The sequence below is a fragment of the Sus scrofa genome, chromosome 9 (assembly GCF_054392235.1).
Source record: "Sus scrofa isolate SSC_HxYL_T2T_F1_AM1 chromosome 9, Sscrofa_HxYL_maternal_Yorkshire_Landrace_v2.0, whole genome shotgun sequence".
NCBI lineage: Eukaryota > Metazoa > Chordata > Mammalia > Artiodactyla > Suidae > Sus > Sus scrofa.
The window spans coordinates 129316190-129331393 of record NC_139391.1 but is presented as its reverse complement, the minus strand read 5'-3'; the positions used below and the strand labels follow the sequence as shown (position 1 = coordinate 129331393).

General features: G+C 47.5%; 2 protein-coding genes across 12 annotated transcripts in view; one reads left to right on the top strand and one right to left on the bottom strand.

Moving 5' to 3' along the window:
• NMNAT2 (nicotinamide nucleotide adenylyltransferase 2) overlaps positions 1 to 8770 on the top strand; it is a 200319-nt gene extending 191549 nt beyond the window's left edge. For all 9 annotated transcript variants that reach the window (XM_084977959.1, XM_021063806.2, XM_084977956.1 and 6 more), the window contains 3 exons: positions 2309 to 2410; positions 2550 to 2617; positions 4612 to 8770. In XM_084977959.1, the coding sequence (XP_084834085.1) occupies positions 2309 to 2410; positions 2550 to 2617; positions 4612 to 4714 (273 nt within the window). In that variant the 3' untranslated portion in view covers positions 4715 to 8770. The remainder of the gene's footprint in view (positions 1 to 2308; positions 2411 to 2549; positions 2618 to 4611) is intronic.
• A 2748-nt stretch (positions 8771 to 11518) lies between these two features.
• The window catches only part of LAMC2 (laminin subunit gamma 2), a 59737-nt gene continuing 56051 nt past the window's right edge, over positions 11519 to 15204 (bottom strand). For all 3 annotated transcript variants that reach the window (XM_021063800.2, XM_084977953.1, XM_084977954.1), the window contains one exon: positions 11519 to 13182. In XM_021063800.2, coding sequence (XP_020919459.1) covers positions 12929 to 13182 — 254 coding nt within the window. In that variant the 3' untranslated portion in view covers positions 11519 to 12928. The remainder of the gene's footprint in view (positions 13183 to 15204) is intronic.

The window sequence follows — 15204 nt, the reverse complement described above, 5'->3', positions numbered from 1 at the left end:
AAAAGAGTTCTATCTCTTTCTCTACCCTAACAAGTCCCCTGGAGTTTTCATTCACTTGAGTGCATATTGGAATTAAAACCTAAGGAATTGGCATTCCCATTGTGGCTCAGTGGGTTAAGTACCTGACATAGTGTCCATGAGGATGCAGGTTCGATCCCCGGCCTTGCTCAGTGAGTTAAGGATCCAGCGGCAGCGTAGCTTGCAGATGTGGCTCAGATTTGGCATTCCCATGGCTGTGGTGTAGGCCAGCAGCTGCATCTCTGATTCAACCCCTAGCCTGGGAACTTCGGTATGCTACAGGCATGGCCCTAAAAGAAAGAAAGAAAGAATTTTTAAAAATTGATACTTGGGCCCCACTCCCAGGGATTCTGCTTTCATTGATCTTGGGTGTGGGCTGGGCATGGAGGTTTTGTAAAGCTCCTTAGGTGATTCTGATGTGCAGCCAAATTTGAGAAGCAGTGTCTTCATTCCAATTATTTTACTAAGGAGGGAGTCCGGGTGTAGTATTCTAAATGCCGTGGCAGGAGCTGCATCTCCTTCCAGCTCCCTGCCCTGCCTCTCCCTAACATTCCTGGTTTGTAGGACAAAGACTTGGGGCCAGTCTTCTGGGTCTGAATATGACCCATAGATGCAGTAGGCTCTGTAACGTTCTGTATCTTCCAAAGGGTGTGACCCAGTGGGGGCTCTGAAATCATACACCCTGCTTTTATTTTCTCTCTGCCATTCCCTCCTAGGGCACCTTCAGCCAATTTTTAATTGCAGCTCTAGCTCCAGGACAAGTAGGGTAAAGGTCGATGGCAGTACCCAAGGGCACACACGTGCGCCCAGGGCATGCCCACACACACAGCTCGTGAGTCAGACTTGGGAGTAGAGTTCTCCTGGTACAGAGCTCCTCTGAGAGAGAAGAAGCGGACACAGTGCTCTATAATGTCTGCTTTTGTGCCACTGCCACTCGGTGGGAGAATTATGAGGGAACCCTGGCATCTTTACCCCCAAAGCAGGGCTTGCCCAATGAGCTACGCTGCTCAGAAGCAACCCGCCTGCCCTCCTCGTCTCCCACCATCTGGGATCCTTAATTGGCATGATCTAAATAGTAATGTGCCCAGGCTAGATCCAAGACTATTAAATGCCATAGCTCTCAGGCTCTTTGAAAAGAAACATTGGTATGACTTTCCAGAAAGCAACTTGGTAAATCTATCTCAGGAGCTTGAAATATGTCCAGTTCACATCCTTTCATTCCAATTATTTTACTTCCTACCCTAAGGAAGTAGTCAGAGATGTGGTAGAAGATTTTTGTACAAAGATCTTCCACCAAGTGTTATTATAACTGCAAAAACTCAGCAGTTAACTGTGCACTTTCTGGAATACCAGATTGGTTCATGTATGGTGGCCCATCGCAGTACGGTCAGGCAAGGAAATAAACACATTGTAGAAACACACTTTCATGTACTTTTAACAGTATGAGAAAAACATTCCCAATATAATGCTAAATGAAAAAAAAATACATATAACTAATTTTGCAGTTCAATCAATTGTAGACATACACACTTATGTGTAGAGAAGAAAACCCTGGACAGAAATACTAAGATGATAACAGTGGTTATCTGGATTGTGTGCTTGTGATTGATTTCTTGGGTTTGTTTTTTCAGAGTTCCCCAGGCTTGTGTTATATCTATAATCAGAAAAAAAAAAAAACAGTCATTTCTTTTCAATGGAAAGACTTCATTTCTCAGGATGACAACAAGCATGTATCAGGGGCTGATTTCAGAACTGGCCCCATAATAACCCTCTCCCATCACTGCCTGTGCTCACACAGATGCTTTCCAAGCCCTTCGCTGCTTGTCTCTGCCCCCAGTCCTGCAGCAGCTTTGACGTGGGGGAGCCAGGGAGCATTCCAGCCCTGCTCAGTAGACCAGCCAAGGCTGGGGAATGCTTGCTGGGCAGTGGGATTGGGGTCACCCAATTTACCAGGTAAGGACCAGGCGTCATGCTGCTCTTCAGCATTATGAGCTCAACAGAAGCCTCAGGAAGCAGAGATCTTGCCCAGACACGCAGGAGCACATTTATTAATCCAGTCTGGAGGTATTTATTAAGTGTCTTCCATGTGCCAGGTGAAGTTTCCAGTCATTCCACGAGCACTGTTACAGGTTGTTACTTGAAGGAGCTGACTGGTGGGCTGAGAAGGCAAGTTTGGGCTTCCAGAGGAAGACTGCCTGTCCTGCCCTGCTAAGTAGTTGCTTGGTAGGGGTTTGGAGTCATGGTCTCACCAAAGGGCTCTCTCTTTCTCGCTCTGTCTCTGTTTCTTCAGATGGAGGTGATTGTGGGGGACTTTGGGATCGTGGTGGTGCCCCGGGATGCAGCTGACACAGACCGAATTATGAATCACTCCTCAATACTCCGCAAATATAAAGTGAGTCTGCCATCTCCCTGCTGGCATAATAATGTGCTGTGACCCTTCTCTGAGAGGCCAGGGGCAGGAGGAGGCAGGAGGACCCAAAGGAAGTGTGGTGTGAGGGGCTGACAGCCTGCTGTCTCTGCTCTGTCCTCAGAACAACATCTTGGTGGTGAAGGATGACATCAACCATCCCATGTCTGTTGTCAGCTCAACCAAGAGCAGGTACGTTTGACAGACAACCAGAACGACGTTGGGCAGGCCAGCTTTCAGGTTTCCATACAACTCTCCTCAGTCCAGGCTGACCCTTAGATTGGCTGACACCTGCTGTCCCACTATGCACCCCTCTTTTTGGACCTCGTTTATTGTCACCAGTCATTTTTTGGGGGCCTCACCCGTGACACATGGACGTTGCTAGGCCAGGAATCAAATCTAAGCAGCTGTTGTGACCTGTGCCACAGCTGAAGGAACGCTTCCTTGACCCACTGCACCATAGCAGGAATTCCGATCCCCAGTCAGGAGAGGGGATAGGCCATTAGCTCATTTTTTAGCTGGTTTGAGGCGGGAAATAGGATGTTTTTAGTTTGGACTCTAGTTTGAGGTATTAAGGGTTTAAGTTTCGCTGCCATAACAAAAAGACCCCCAGTAGTCAGAGCTCTCAAAAAGGAATGTTTATTTCCCTCTTACTGAAGTCGAAAGAGATTAAATCTCTGCCCTCTTCAACTTGAAGCCTCCTTCTCTGGGTCCGTAGCTGTTGTGGTGACTGTTCTCAGCCAGTGGAAAGCTGCAAGGAGCGTTGTCCTTAAGCAGGTGATCTAGGAGTTCCCATCATGGCTCAGTGGTTAACGAATCTGACTAGGAACCACAAGGGTTCGATCCCTGGCCTTGCTCAGTGGGTTGAGGATCCGGCGTTGCCGTGAGCTGTGGTGTAGGTTGCAGACGCGGCTCGGATCCCGCATTGCTGTGGCTCTGGCGTAGGCTGGCGGCTACAGCTCCTATTGGACCCCTAGCCTGGGAACCTCCATATGCTGCAGGAGCGGCTCTAGAAAAGGCAAAAAGACAAAAAAAGAAGGTGATCCAGAGTTGCACCGGTCACTGCTCCTTCATCCCACTGGCTCAGCCTCAGTCAGTGGCCATACTGAGCCTCAAGGGAGGCTGGGAGTAGACTTTGTAGCTTGGCTGCCTGGGTCCAGCTAAAACTTGGGAGGCTCTGCTAAGCATAAGAAAGAGAGGGGTCAGTTAACAGTCTCCATCACAACCCCCAAGTGGAAATGTCCACTGGAATGCTAAGATATGTGGCATATAGAGGTCTAAAAATGTAATGACACTAAAAGCCCTGAGCATGTAAGTGTAAATTAAATTAGGGGTGTGACTGAGCTCACAGAGTCCATAAGAAGAGGAAATGGTGATGGGAACCACTTAAAAGAAGGCTAAGGCATTCCGATGTGGCTCAGCGGTAGCTAGTATCCATAAGGACGGGAGTTTGATCCCTGACCCCGCTCAGTGGGTTAAGGATCTGGCATTGCTGTGAGCTGTGGTGATTTGGTGGCAGACATGGCTTGGATCTGGCATTGCTGTGGCTGTGGTGTAAGGCCTGCAGCTGCAGCTCCAACTCAGCCCCTTGCCTGGGAACCTCCATATGCCATGGGTGTGGCCCTTAAACACACACACACACACACACACACACACACAAAAGAAGAAGAAGAGGAAGAAGAAGGAGTAAATTGGGAGTTTGAGACTAACTTAAATACACTGCTATATACAAAAAAGATAACCAACAAGACCGACAGTATGGCGCAAGGATCTCTATTCATTATTTTGTAATAACCTATAAGGGAAAAGAACCTGAAAAAGAACAGATATTTGTATAACTGAGTCACTTTGCTGTACACCTGAAACTAACACAACATGCTAAATCAACTACTTACTTCACTTAACGGAAACCCTTACTAACTCAGTATTCAGCGAGTACGAAGAATAGATGGGCTTAAACAACTTGCCCGAGGTTCCTGAGTTAGGAAGGAGCAGAGCCAGGTGGAGGAGGACTTGGGGGGGGGGGCATGCGGGGCGAGAGGGCCTTTCCTAATACTGTTTACTTAGCCTAAGCCAGGGTTGGTAAGGGGGTGTTGGCTAAACCCTGTCCCTGAAAGGGGATGGGCCGGCCGGTCCTCCTGTCTTCAGGAGAAGATGCCATCTGATTACCATCTCGTCTCACCCAGGCTGGCCCTGCAGCACGGGGACGGCCACGTCGTGGATTACCTGTCCCAGCCGGTCATCGACTACATTCTCAAGAGCCAGCTGTATATCAACGCCTCGGGCTAGCGGCCCCAAGGCCCTCTGCTCCACTCTCCCCTCGTCCTCCGCCAACACACGGGCCCCTCTGTCCGTCCCCGTCTCTCTCCTGCCTCTCTGTTTCTCCATCTCCTCATCTTGACTGTTGTCGCCACTTGCTGACTCAGACCCCACAGTGTGGGGGACCTGCAGAGAACCACGACCTCCCCTCCTGCGCAGTCATCTTTGGACAAACCTTCCTCTAGTCTCCGGGTGGGGGTGGGGAGGGGATGGGGGTTGGGGAAGTGCGGTCTTTGGAGATGTGCTGGTGTCCGTCTCCCAGCATGCTCTGGGGAGGCGGCTCTGGCTCTCGCCTTCCCAGCATGCCCTTTACCACAAAGGGCTATTTTTCTTGCTCTTCTTTTGTTTTGTTTTTTGAGGTTTTGTTGTCGTTGTTCACTCCTCATAGAACTTGGATCAAATCGGTGTTGGTGGTTCTTGATGTTTGTAGCCTTGATGCATTCCTTCCCGTTGATAGGATGCTGCAGCCAGCATCCGCTCTCAGAAGGTGCATGAGGGCTATACCCAGTGGAGAAGGCTGAGCCACCTCTACTTTTGCGACCGCCCCCATCTACCCCCCGCCCCGGCACACACACACACACACACACACTCACACAGCAGTCTGGGTCAAGACTGAGACTTTCATGTTCTGAAACCTGGGATGCAAGTCCGGGAATAGTAGGGTTTCTCAGAAGGACTTGAGTCCATTTCCTTAGTTTCAGAAGACCGTTCTCCTGATGCTCCAGTCCGTTCTCATTTCTTGGTGGCATCTGTACAGTTACTTATTTGGGCTGTGACTGATGGCCATGCGGGTTGCTCCCTGCCAGCCCAGGCATTTCCAAGGGACCTTCAGCTCACCGTCAAAGCCCTCGGAGGCTATGCTTAGCCACCTTCCGGCATCTGGGAAGAATCACATATGCAAGGCCAAATACTGATAATGCAGTGGTTTCTGAACTAAAACATGTGAGGAATCCACTCACCCCCTAGAGATATTTGCTAATTGGAATTATTTATTGCCTCCTTGGCTGGGAAATGTCTCTGTCATAAGTCTAGGATGACCTAGGAGAAAGCAGTTTGCTTCCCTAATGGGAATTGATGACTTACCCACTCTGTCTGTGGTAATAACAGGCGGTGCCTGAGGTCAGCTCCTTCTTGAGAAGCCGTGCCGTGGCCTTGTTTCTGGGTGAGGGTTCTGTCTCCTGCAGGGCCCAGCAGCCACCGTCATGGCCTGAGGAAATCTACCTAGCAGAGGCATGGGTTCACGAACAGAGATCTTAGGAGAGTGTCAGAAGCCACTAAACCATTTCATCCCTTTTCTCCCTTATGTCCTCCTTCCTCTGCTGCCCTGGAAACTGTTTTGACAGACTCTGTTCTCGTTGTTCAGACCTCACTCCTGTTCTGCTTGGAGAACCAAAAGGAAAGCATATGCTCTTGGGCTCTGTGTCTCTCTTCCAGTTTCTGGCTCTTGGGTTTTTGGTTCTTGAGGAGTGGCCCCCGAACAGTAAGATAATGGTATCAAAATCTGGTACCAGCTCTGGCCCAGGAGGGGTCAGGTAGGATTTGACCCTAGGAACCGTGTTCTTCACCGTGCATTCCACATCTGTAGCATCCTTCAGTAGCCTCCAGGAAAAGAATCGAAACTCAGTGGAAGAGGACCATGGGGGAGGGGTGCTATTCTCTTGGATTATGGAAATAATCTCCAAAGGACAAAGGTAAGGGTCTCGGTGTTTGGCTAAGGATCATGGAATCATAAGCTGAAAAGACCTTTAAAGATTAATTGACCCAACATTTCCTTTAAAGATGAGGGAGCAGAGATGCACTGGATTAAATGGCTGGCCCAAGGTCATATGGCGAGTATAGAGCCTGACAAAAGGATGCGTTTCCCTGACCCTTTGGTCATCACACCTCGTGGTCTCTGCTCCTCTGGTTCACCATGACACTGACCAGGTAAGATGCGGTTTTCAGCCTTTACCTGGCAGCTTGCTCTTAATTTAGGTCTGGCCCACATGCTCCCTGTGGATGGCATTGTGGTTGCTAGTCCTTGGGGAGAATGTGACGGTGAGGAAGGCTGGAGCTAGGTTTCCCTTAGAAACTGACGGCTAGAGAGCAGAACAGCTTGGAGGAAATCCCAGAAAGTGACCTTCTGAGTCCAAGAAAGGATTGTTTATGGAAGGCAAAGACCCAGCGAGTGCACAAGACGGCACTCGTGCTGAGAGACAGAAGAAGCTCTACCGGGGCAAGGCCATCGTAAGGCAGGAAATCAGGGAACTGGATTCCCCAGGATACGGAGTTTGTGGCTCCTTTGTTGAGAAGATCCACGTGAGCAGGTCCGAGAAAGACCAGCTGTCTTTTGTCTCCTTGGTCCACTCTTCTTCTGCTGGGCTCTATAGTCAAGCCCCATTTAATCCATACCCCTGAGAGGACACGGGGCCAGCTCTACCCACTCAGCGTCGGGGCGGGAAGGCAGGTCTGAAGGGAGAGTGAGAAGAACTAGGGAAAAGAATGGGGGCATGGACATCGGTTTCGAGGAGTGAAATGAGGCAGATCTGATCTTGGATGTATCACAAGGATCGTGTTAAAATGGCTTTTCTTTAATACAAGGAAAAGTGTACCCCCTTTTGGGTAGAATTGTCCATCCCTTCCCTGAGGTCCTTCACCTGCTGGAGGGAGGTCAGAGCCCCTTTCTCAGTCCAGGGCAGGCACGGTGGCCATGACCCAGCCAAGGCCAACACCAGAGAGATGATTCACAGTTGGGAGCAGTGCCCCACCTGCCCACAGGATGACCTCAAGGCCCCGACTTCCATTCAGAGGTCCTTTTCTTTCCTGCAGAAGCCAACCCACAGGCTCAGAGAGCGTGAGAAAGGCATGGACTGCAAGGATTGTGTCGAGAGGGGTCTAGAGCCTCATTTCCTGTCTCCCAAATAAAGAGTGTCCTTCCCACTCTTATGAAAGCAGCTGATATATAAGAACAGGCAGGAGGGAAACTTTCTGTGTCCCTGACTCTCCTCAAGGAGTGGCCCTTTGAGGGCAGGGTCTGTGCTGCCTGCTGGTACCTCACTCACCCCCCTCTCCAGCCCCCAGGCAGCCTCTGGGGGCTTCTTGCTTTCATTTTCCGTGAATGTGCGTGGGAACAGAGGAGGAAAGTCTCTTACTGAAGTGCCTGAAACCCAGAACTAGAGCTTCTAGAGACGCTGTTCTTTCTGTCCTGGCTTGGTTAACCTTTCCCCAACACTCCCTAGTCTCATGCTCCAGCTTCTCAGAAAGACTAAAAGAACTTGCTGTCCTAATTAACTAGAAAGCAAGACTCCATAGTCAAACCACAGCAAAAGGCAGAGAATTACAGGGAGACATGACTTATATTTTAATAGCCCAAATCTGCTCTCCCAAATCAATACACACACACACACTTTAGAGGACTAAGAGCGAGAAGCATGTTGTTATATTTTATTCATCAAAAGAGCAATGCAAAAATAAATCAGCAGAATATGGAAAGCTCAGGATCTCTCCCAAGGCTACTACAGCAGGTGATGGGAAGGATGGAAACAGGGATCGATTTTGTAGCTCATCCCATGTGGACACCTTAGGATTAGCATCGTGGTAAAGATGATGAATGTTCTCTGTTCATTCCCTTTGGTCCACACCTTCCTATCGCTGCCCAGTAGACGCGATTCGTCATGTGGTTTCTCTTTCGTGTGCGTTCGAAATGTCCTATGAGCTTGTCCTGGTTGGTTAGGAATGAGTTACACTCTTTCCCGCCTCCTTCGGTCTAGGTCTGGGGCCAGACTTCTGCTTGGTCCAAGCAGTCTCAAGGATTGGCATGGGGAGGGGGAAGCTTTTTGGAATCACTTTTTGGTCACTGAGTCTGCCATTTTCAGAGTAAGATTTGCTCTATGGAAATCCACACATTAATAAAAACTACTTTCAAGTTGCCACACCATCTCACAGTGAAATATTTTGAGTAAAATTTTGTTGTTAGAATAGTTAGAGACAAAAGTTTTATCAGCAAACTGTTTCGATGACGTTAATAAATAAGATGATGCTACTGGAGTCTCATGTCTTGTCTAGAATCTTCTTTGTGAGTTGTAGAATTAATCACTTTTTTTTCACAGTCTCACTTGATGGGAGTCAGTGGTTGTAAGAATGTTCTTAGAGCTGATTTTCTGCCTGGTTTTACTGATGCTGCATGTGAAATATGAAAGTGTATAAACTATACCCAAGGGTCATAAACAGGGAAGAATAATGAGCAAATTTGTCGGTCGTGCTTAAATTTTCTCAATTTATTCAAAAATCAGATCTAGGGTTCTACCTAGTCTGCACAGTCTGGTATTGGTTAGCTTGGGTCTTGAATGAAATGAGTTCTCTGTGAATTAAAAATATATTGGTGAAAATTAACAACTTGAATAACTTACTTCTTGACATAAAAGAGCTTAAGACAGAAATTGTTAAACTCACAATTGGTTTTATTTGACAAACAAGCAAAAAATGAATAAGTCTGTTGTTCAATCCTGCTATGACTATTCTTATTTATTTTTTAGTTGTGACATACATTAAGTATGGGTTTAGGTCTAAATAGTGATTGTCCTTGGCTGATTGATAGCAGTCATGATTCGGAAAGTAAAAATAACAATTCCCCATTCAGCCAGCTCATTTAAGGCTTAGCTTCTTGTTTGTCAGATTAGTTATTTTTTTTAAATCATTTTGGTTCTTAGTATCTTTTTTGTCTAAGACTGAGATTAGTCAGCTTTGTGTGTGTGCATGTAGATTAGCAGCTCATCATGATGGCGCTTGACATGCCTTATAAATTGATGGCTTGTATTTATGTATGTTTGCTATTTGGGTCACAAAGCTAAACATGTTTTTTCCTCTGTCCTGAGACTATGTAATGATGAGATCTTACTTAAAATTGGGTGTAAACACTGGTTTATTTTGCTTACTTATGCTAACTTAGAAAATATCTATGCTGTATATGAATTAACATACATGGACATACTCATTTTTTCCCGTTACAACCCATAAGTAAGCTTCAGGTCTTGGAATTTCCTAGAAACTTCCATGTAGCCCATAGTATGAAGAAAGTAGAGGGGGAAAAAAAATCTAATCTCTTCCTTCCAGGAGGGAAAATTGAACCACAGCAAGAATCTGCAACATTCCCATGATCATGCAAAACATTAAACAAGACATAATAAACATATTCCTGGTCCTTGAGACTTGTTCCAAACATTGGACATTACAGAGTATCTTCTTACTCTTTGGTCCCGCCTCCCAAGAGTACTAGAAAGAAACCACATCCTGGGATAAGATTGGAAATACATCTGCTAAGATGTTACAGTCTATGGGCAGTTTCATTTCTATCCACCTCTCCAAGCAGAAATCCCCATGAGTCAAAATAGCTGATGACGCATGTGAGGGCTTACCAGGGGCACAAGTAATCAGAAAACTCTCAGAGGAGAAGCACGAGAGCGTTTTCACCACAAATCATAAAACATTGATAAGAAAGAGGCAGGAAAGTGCCCTTAACTTGGCGGGGCAGGTCAAGACTAGTAACCAAGTCTAAGACCTAGGTAGGCTATAGCTAAGCCCCAAGGCCCATCTCTCTGCTTGGGGACAACCTGTCACATCCTGAGAAATGAGGGGATCTTCTCCGTACAAAGAGAGTCACATGAGTCACTTTTCTATGCCCCATCTCTACTCAGGGATTATCTTCCGTTTGTTGGGAACGGCATTCCTATGACTTTCTTAATCTCTCCCACTGAGGGATCCTTTTATGGTCGTGTGCCCCTTGGTTATTAGCTAATGGGATCCCCCACCAAGTTACCGAGTTCCCTCAAATATACACTACCTAATCCTATGAGTGGCAGAGACAGAGAGCCAGTCCCTAAGGATGCATTCTCCCCTTTCACAGCATAGAATTGTCACTGAGAAGTGACTTCCCACCCAGGGACTATATTTCTCAGTCCCTCTGCACGTTAGATGTGGTCATAATACTGGATTTTGGACCACGGAATGTGAGAGGAAGGGCTGTGCAGTCCCTCCCAGGCCTGGCCCGCAAAACTTTCCTGTGTCTCTTCTCCTTTCCACCCCCTGGAATGGAGACGCTTCTTAGTGCAGCCTTAGAAGCCACATGTTATCCATGGCAGGGCCTCCGGAATGGCTGTGTGGAGGGCCGTCCTGCCAACTTTATCTCCATCCAGTATGTGATGAGAGTAAGCAAAAAAGTATCATGAGTGAGTTATGCATATGTTTAGGCCTGTATGATATAGTAGTTAATCTAACCAAATGTGTAAAATATGTGATTGATTATGTCAAGACAGGATTAAAAAGGCACTTTCAGAGAAGGTAAAGCCAAGTGATCAGATCTGCCAGAATTGAGAGGGGGGCGGTCAGTGTAGGCAGGAGCAGAATCCTTTCCTCAGCACTTGGGTAGGTGGGCAACTCAGGATCTTAATTTATAACATTTGTGTTTATCAAAAAGCATGATAGTGTACTATAAGCTATTGATCTTCCCTTTATTTTGGAACTGACAAAAAAGACCAAAATGTTCATTGTAACCCCTACCCTGCTCGGGTTGTTCCCAAAATAAATTCTTCTCTATGCTTAGGAGACAGCACCAGTTAAACTTCATAAAAGGCTCACGTGGTTGGAAAGGGCAAAACAAGATTCTCGGGGAAAAAAAAAAGAATACAAGATGCTAATTCTAGGGCTCACTGCTCTTTCTGAAGCATTTTTGTATTTCCATTGCTGTGGTACCTGTACCTTAAGCTTAGAATTTAACAAATTAGAAACCAACCATAGGCATCTAAGAATTGTTCTTTATTTAAAAACACGTCCATGAAAAGCCAAGGAAACACAGAGGTGAGGCGGCATCAAAGTCTTCTGAGCCGAGGTTTTTCTGTGCCTGATTTTTCCAGAAATTCCCACTGGTGTTATGACTCAACAATCTGTTGCAATTAGTTGTGGAAAGGGGCAGAGTGACAGCTGGAATGCAAAGAAGTGTGTACAACCGAGGGCCATTTCAGCTATTTGCCAAAATCCAAATGCCCCCATGGGAATGTCTTGCAACATATGTTCTGTTGAGAAAAGAGGTTGCAAACCAGGAGATGATTGCAATAAACACCACTTGTGATGAACAGGATTTGTAAGTTTAAGTTTTTTTAAAGGTTTGTCTTCTTCACTATTCAATCAGTTCTATGGGGACAGAGACTACGTTACCTCTGTACACAATAGGTACTCAATAAATATATGTTTTAAGGATGGATGGATGGATGGAAGGATGGACTCTACCCAGCTCAAGTATGAGTATGAACACTGTTGTAGGAAGAGAGAGAGAGAAGAAAACACATAATGCATATAATTTTTAGTGTTTGAAAAGTGGGATTGAATTAGGACTAATAAATCTTCTGGGTAATTGCACCTCTTTCAGTGCCCAAGCTCCATTTTTCTATCACTTGAAACCCAAATGCAAATAGAAATGTGTTTCCCAGTGTTTGCTTTGCTGGTAGAAAATGCTTTAATAAAAACGTACTAAGTTGCCTGGCATCATCAGGGGAAAGGATGTCACTTCCAGGCCCAGGAGAACTCAGGGTAGCAGGGTACCAGCCTTACAGCTCCCGACTCCACCACTGCTCACTTCTTCCAGCTTGAAAGTCGAGTATGTGTTGATGTACTTGGCGCTAAGTGAGAGGACCTCTGATCGACAAGAACACCTTGGACATGGTGAGGCAACAGTGTTTTACTGGCCACGGCAGGACTGGAATTCACTCTCTGTTCTGACATTAGGAAGAATTCTATGCGTGGGCAAAGTCAAAAAATTTTTTCCTCTGGTCACATGATTCTAAGGATAAGCTACCTATAACCCAGCAGCACATGTCCCTGCTCCAGAACTCGGTTTATGCCTATTCTGAGACAAGCATCTGCCCGTGCAGTTTGTCCTTCCATCCAGTCTACCCTTTGGGGTCCTGGCCCTGCCGAGTCTCATCCCCAAGACTATCTGCCTCCTTGCCCCGCATCAGGAAGCAAACGGTATCACACTGGTACCCTAAGACATTTATCTGGCCAAAGTCTCCAGGATGGGGCCAGGTTCAGCTGACCTGAGCACGCCCATTCAGCATGTTCAAATGTCCCCATCCCACCCCACCCGCATGAGATGGCCCCTGGGCCTGAGGTCTGAATCCCAAGAACCCCAGTGGAGAAATTTCGAAGGCGGCCTCAGTGTTGCTCAAGAGCCTGCGTATTGTAGCAGCCTGGGGGCAGGTTGTCCCTAATGTGCTCCAGGTTCTTCACATCAGCCAGAATCCCGTCTATGCTCATCTCCAGCGAGCGGAGCTGGCCCCTCTGCCGAAGCGCCCTCTCTTCCAGCTCTGACATCAACGGCCGCAGCTGGCTGTTGATCTGGGTCTTGGCGCGGAAGAGCTTCTGCTCGAGTAAGATCAGCCCTTCTTCATCCACACTGCCAGGCTGGTCTATTTTAGGGAAAAAGAAAGGAGTTAAGAGGAGTTCCCGTCGTGGCACAGCGGAAACGAATCCGACTGGGAGCCTTGAGGCTGCAGGTTCGACCCCCGGCCTCGCTCAGTGAGCTCTGCTCAAGTAAGATCAGCCCTTCTTCATCCACACTGCCAGGCTGGCCTGTCTTAGGGAAAAAGAAAGGCATTAAGAGGAGTTCCTGTCATGGCACAGTGGAAACGAATCCGACTAGAAGCCATGAGTACGTAAGTTCGATCCCCAGCCTCACTCAGTGGGCCTCAGTGAGCTCTGCTCAAGTAAGATCAGCCTTTTTTCATCCACACTGCCAGGCTGGCCTGTCTTAGGAGAAAAAGGCATTAAGAGGAGTTCCCGTCATGGCGCAGTGGAAACGAATCTGACTAGGAGCCATGAGGCTGCAGGTTCGATCCCTGGCCCCGCTCAGTGGGTAAGGATCCAGCATTGCTGTGACCTGTGGTGTAGGTCGCAGACACGGCTTGGATGAGCCTATATCTTGGGTCACTCCCTCCACATATGGACCTTTCCAGGCTCGGGGTCGTATCAGAGCTGTAGCCACTCAGCCTACGTCAGGGCCCCCCAGCAACGCGGGATCCAAGCCGCATCTGCAATCTACACCAGAGCTCACGGCAACACCAGGGATCGAACCCACAACCTCATGGTTCCTAGTCGGATTCGTTAACCACTGAGCCATGATGGAACTCCTGTTCTTGCATTTTGAATAGCCTAGTTTAGGCCGCTGGGCTCTTTTTTTTTTTTTCCCTCCGGGCCACACCTGAGGTCTAGAGGTATAGGAAGTTCCCAGGCGAGGAGTTGAAACAGAGCTACAGAGCTGCACCTGCCACCTACAGCACAGCTCACAGCAACACTGGATCCTTAACCCACTGAGCAAGGCCAGGGATCGAACCCACAACCTCATGGTTCCTAGTCAGATTCGTCAAGCACTGAGCCACGATGGGAACTCCTATTCTTAGGTTTTGAATAGCCTGGTTTAAGCCGCTGGGCTTTTTTCCCCACTGAGCAAGCACTGAGCAAGGCCAGGGATCGAACCCACAACCTCATGGTTCCTAGTCGGATTCGTTAACCACTGAGCCATGACGGAACTCCTGTTCTTGCATTTTGAATAGCCTAGTTTAGGCCACTGGGGTCTTTTTTTTTTTCCGGGCCACACCTGAGGCATAGGAAGTTCCCAGGCGAGGAGTTGAATCAGAGCTGCACCTGCCACCTACACCACAGCCACAGCAACGCGGGATCTGAGCTGCGTGTGCAATCTACACCACAGCTCACGGCAACGCCGGATCCTTAACCCACTGAGCAGGGCCAGGGATCGAACCCGCAACCTCATGGTTCCTAGTCGGATTCGTTAACCCACTGAGCCACAACAGCAACTCCACCGCTGGGCTCTTTAGTTAAGCAATATGAAGCTTAGATTTCTGTTTTCATGTTAGAGTCAACAGCTCATGCTCTAAGAAGATGAAGGCCGAAGGTCATAGGGGGCTGAATACTGCCCAGCAAAGCTCATCCCTAGGATGAGAGTCATCTCCAAGTTATGCTTTCTGAACCACCCTTAGGAAATATTTTGCTGTCTTCTATTCGAAGATCTTTAGAAACTGGCTGGGCTTCAGGGTTTTGAGAGGCCAAGGTATGCTTTGCTATTGGGGGATGGAGTCCAGCTGTCAGGAAATGGTGTAAGACTCCACTCTGGCCTGAAACAGCAGGAATCTGGCTAGATATTAGCTTATTTACAATATGAAATGTAGTCGTGTTTGTTCAGGTATGTTTTACCCATAAACGAGCTGAAACTAATGTCAGCATGATCGGCACCTGGCCAGACCCATTTGGTTTGAATCGGTTTGAGTGGAACTTAGTCAATTCAAACTCAAGGTCAGGTGCAGGGACAGCATTTGACTACAGAAGTTATTACATTTTGAAAGATTCCGCTTATTGTTCCAGGACTCAAGAGAGCAGACAGAGCAGGAACAGCACTAGGACAGAAATGCTGATCC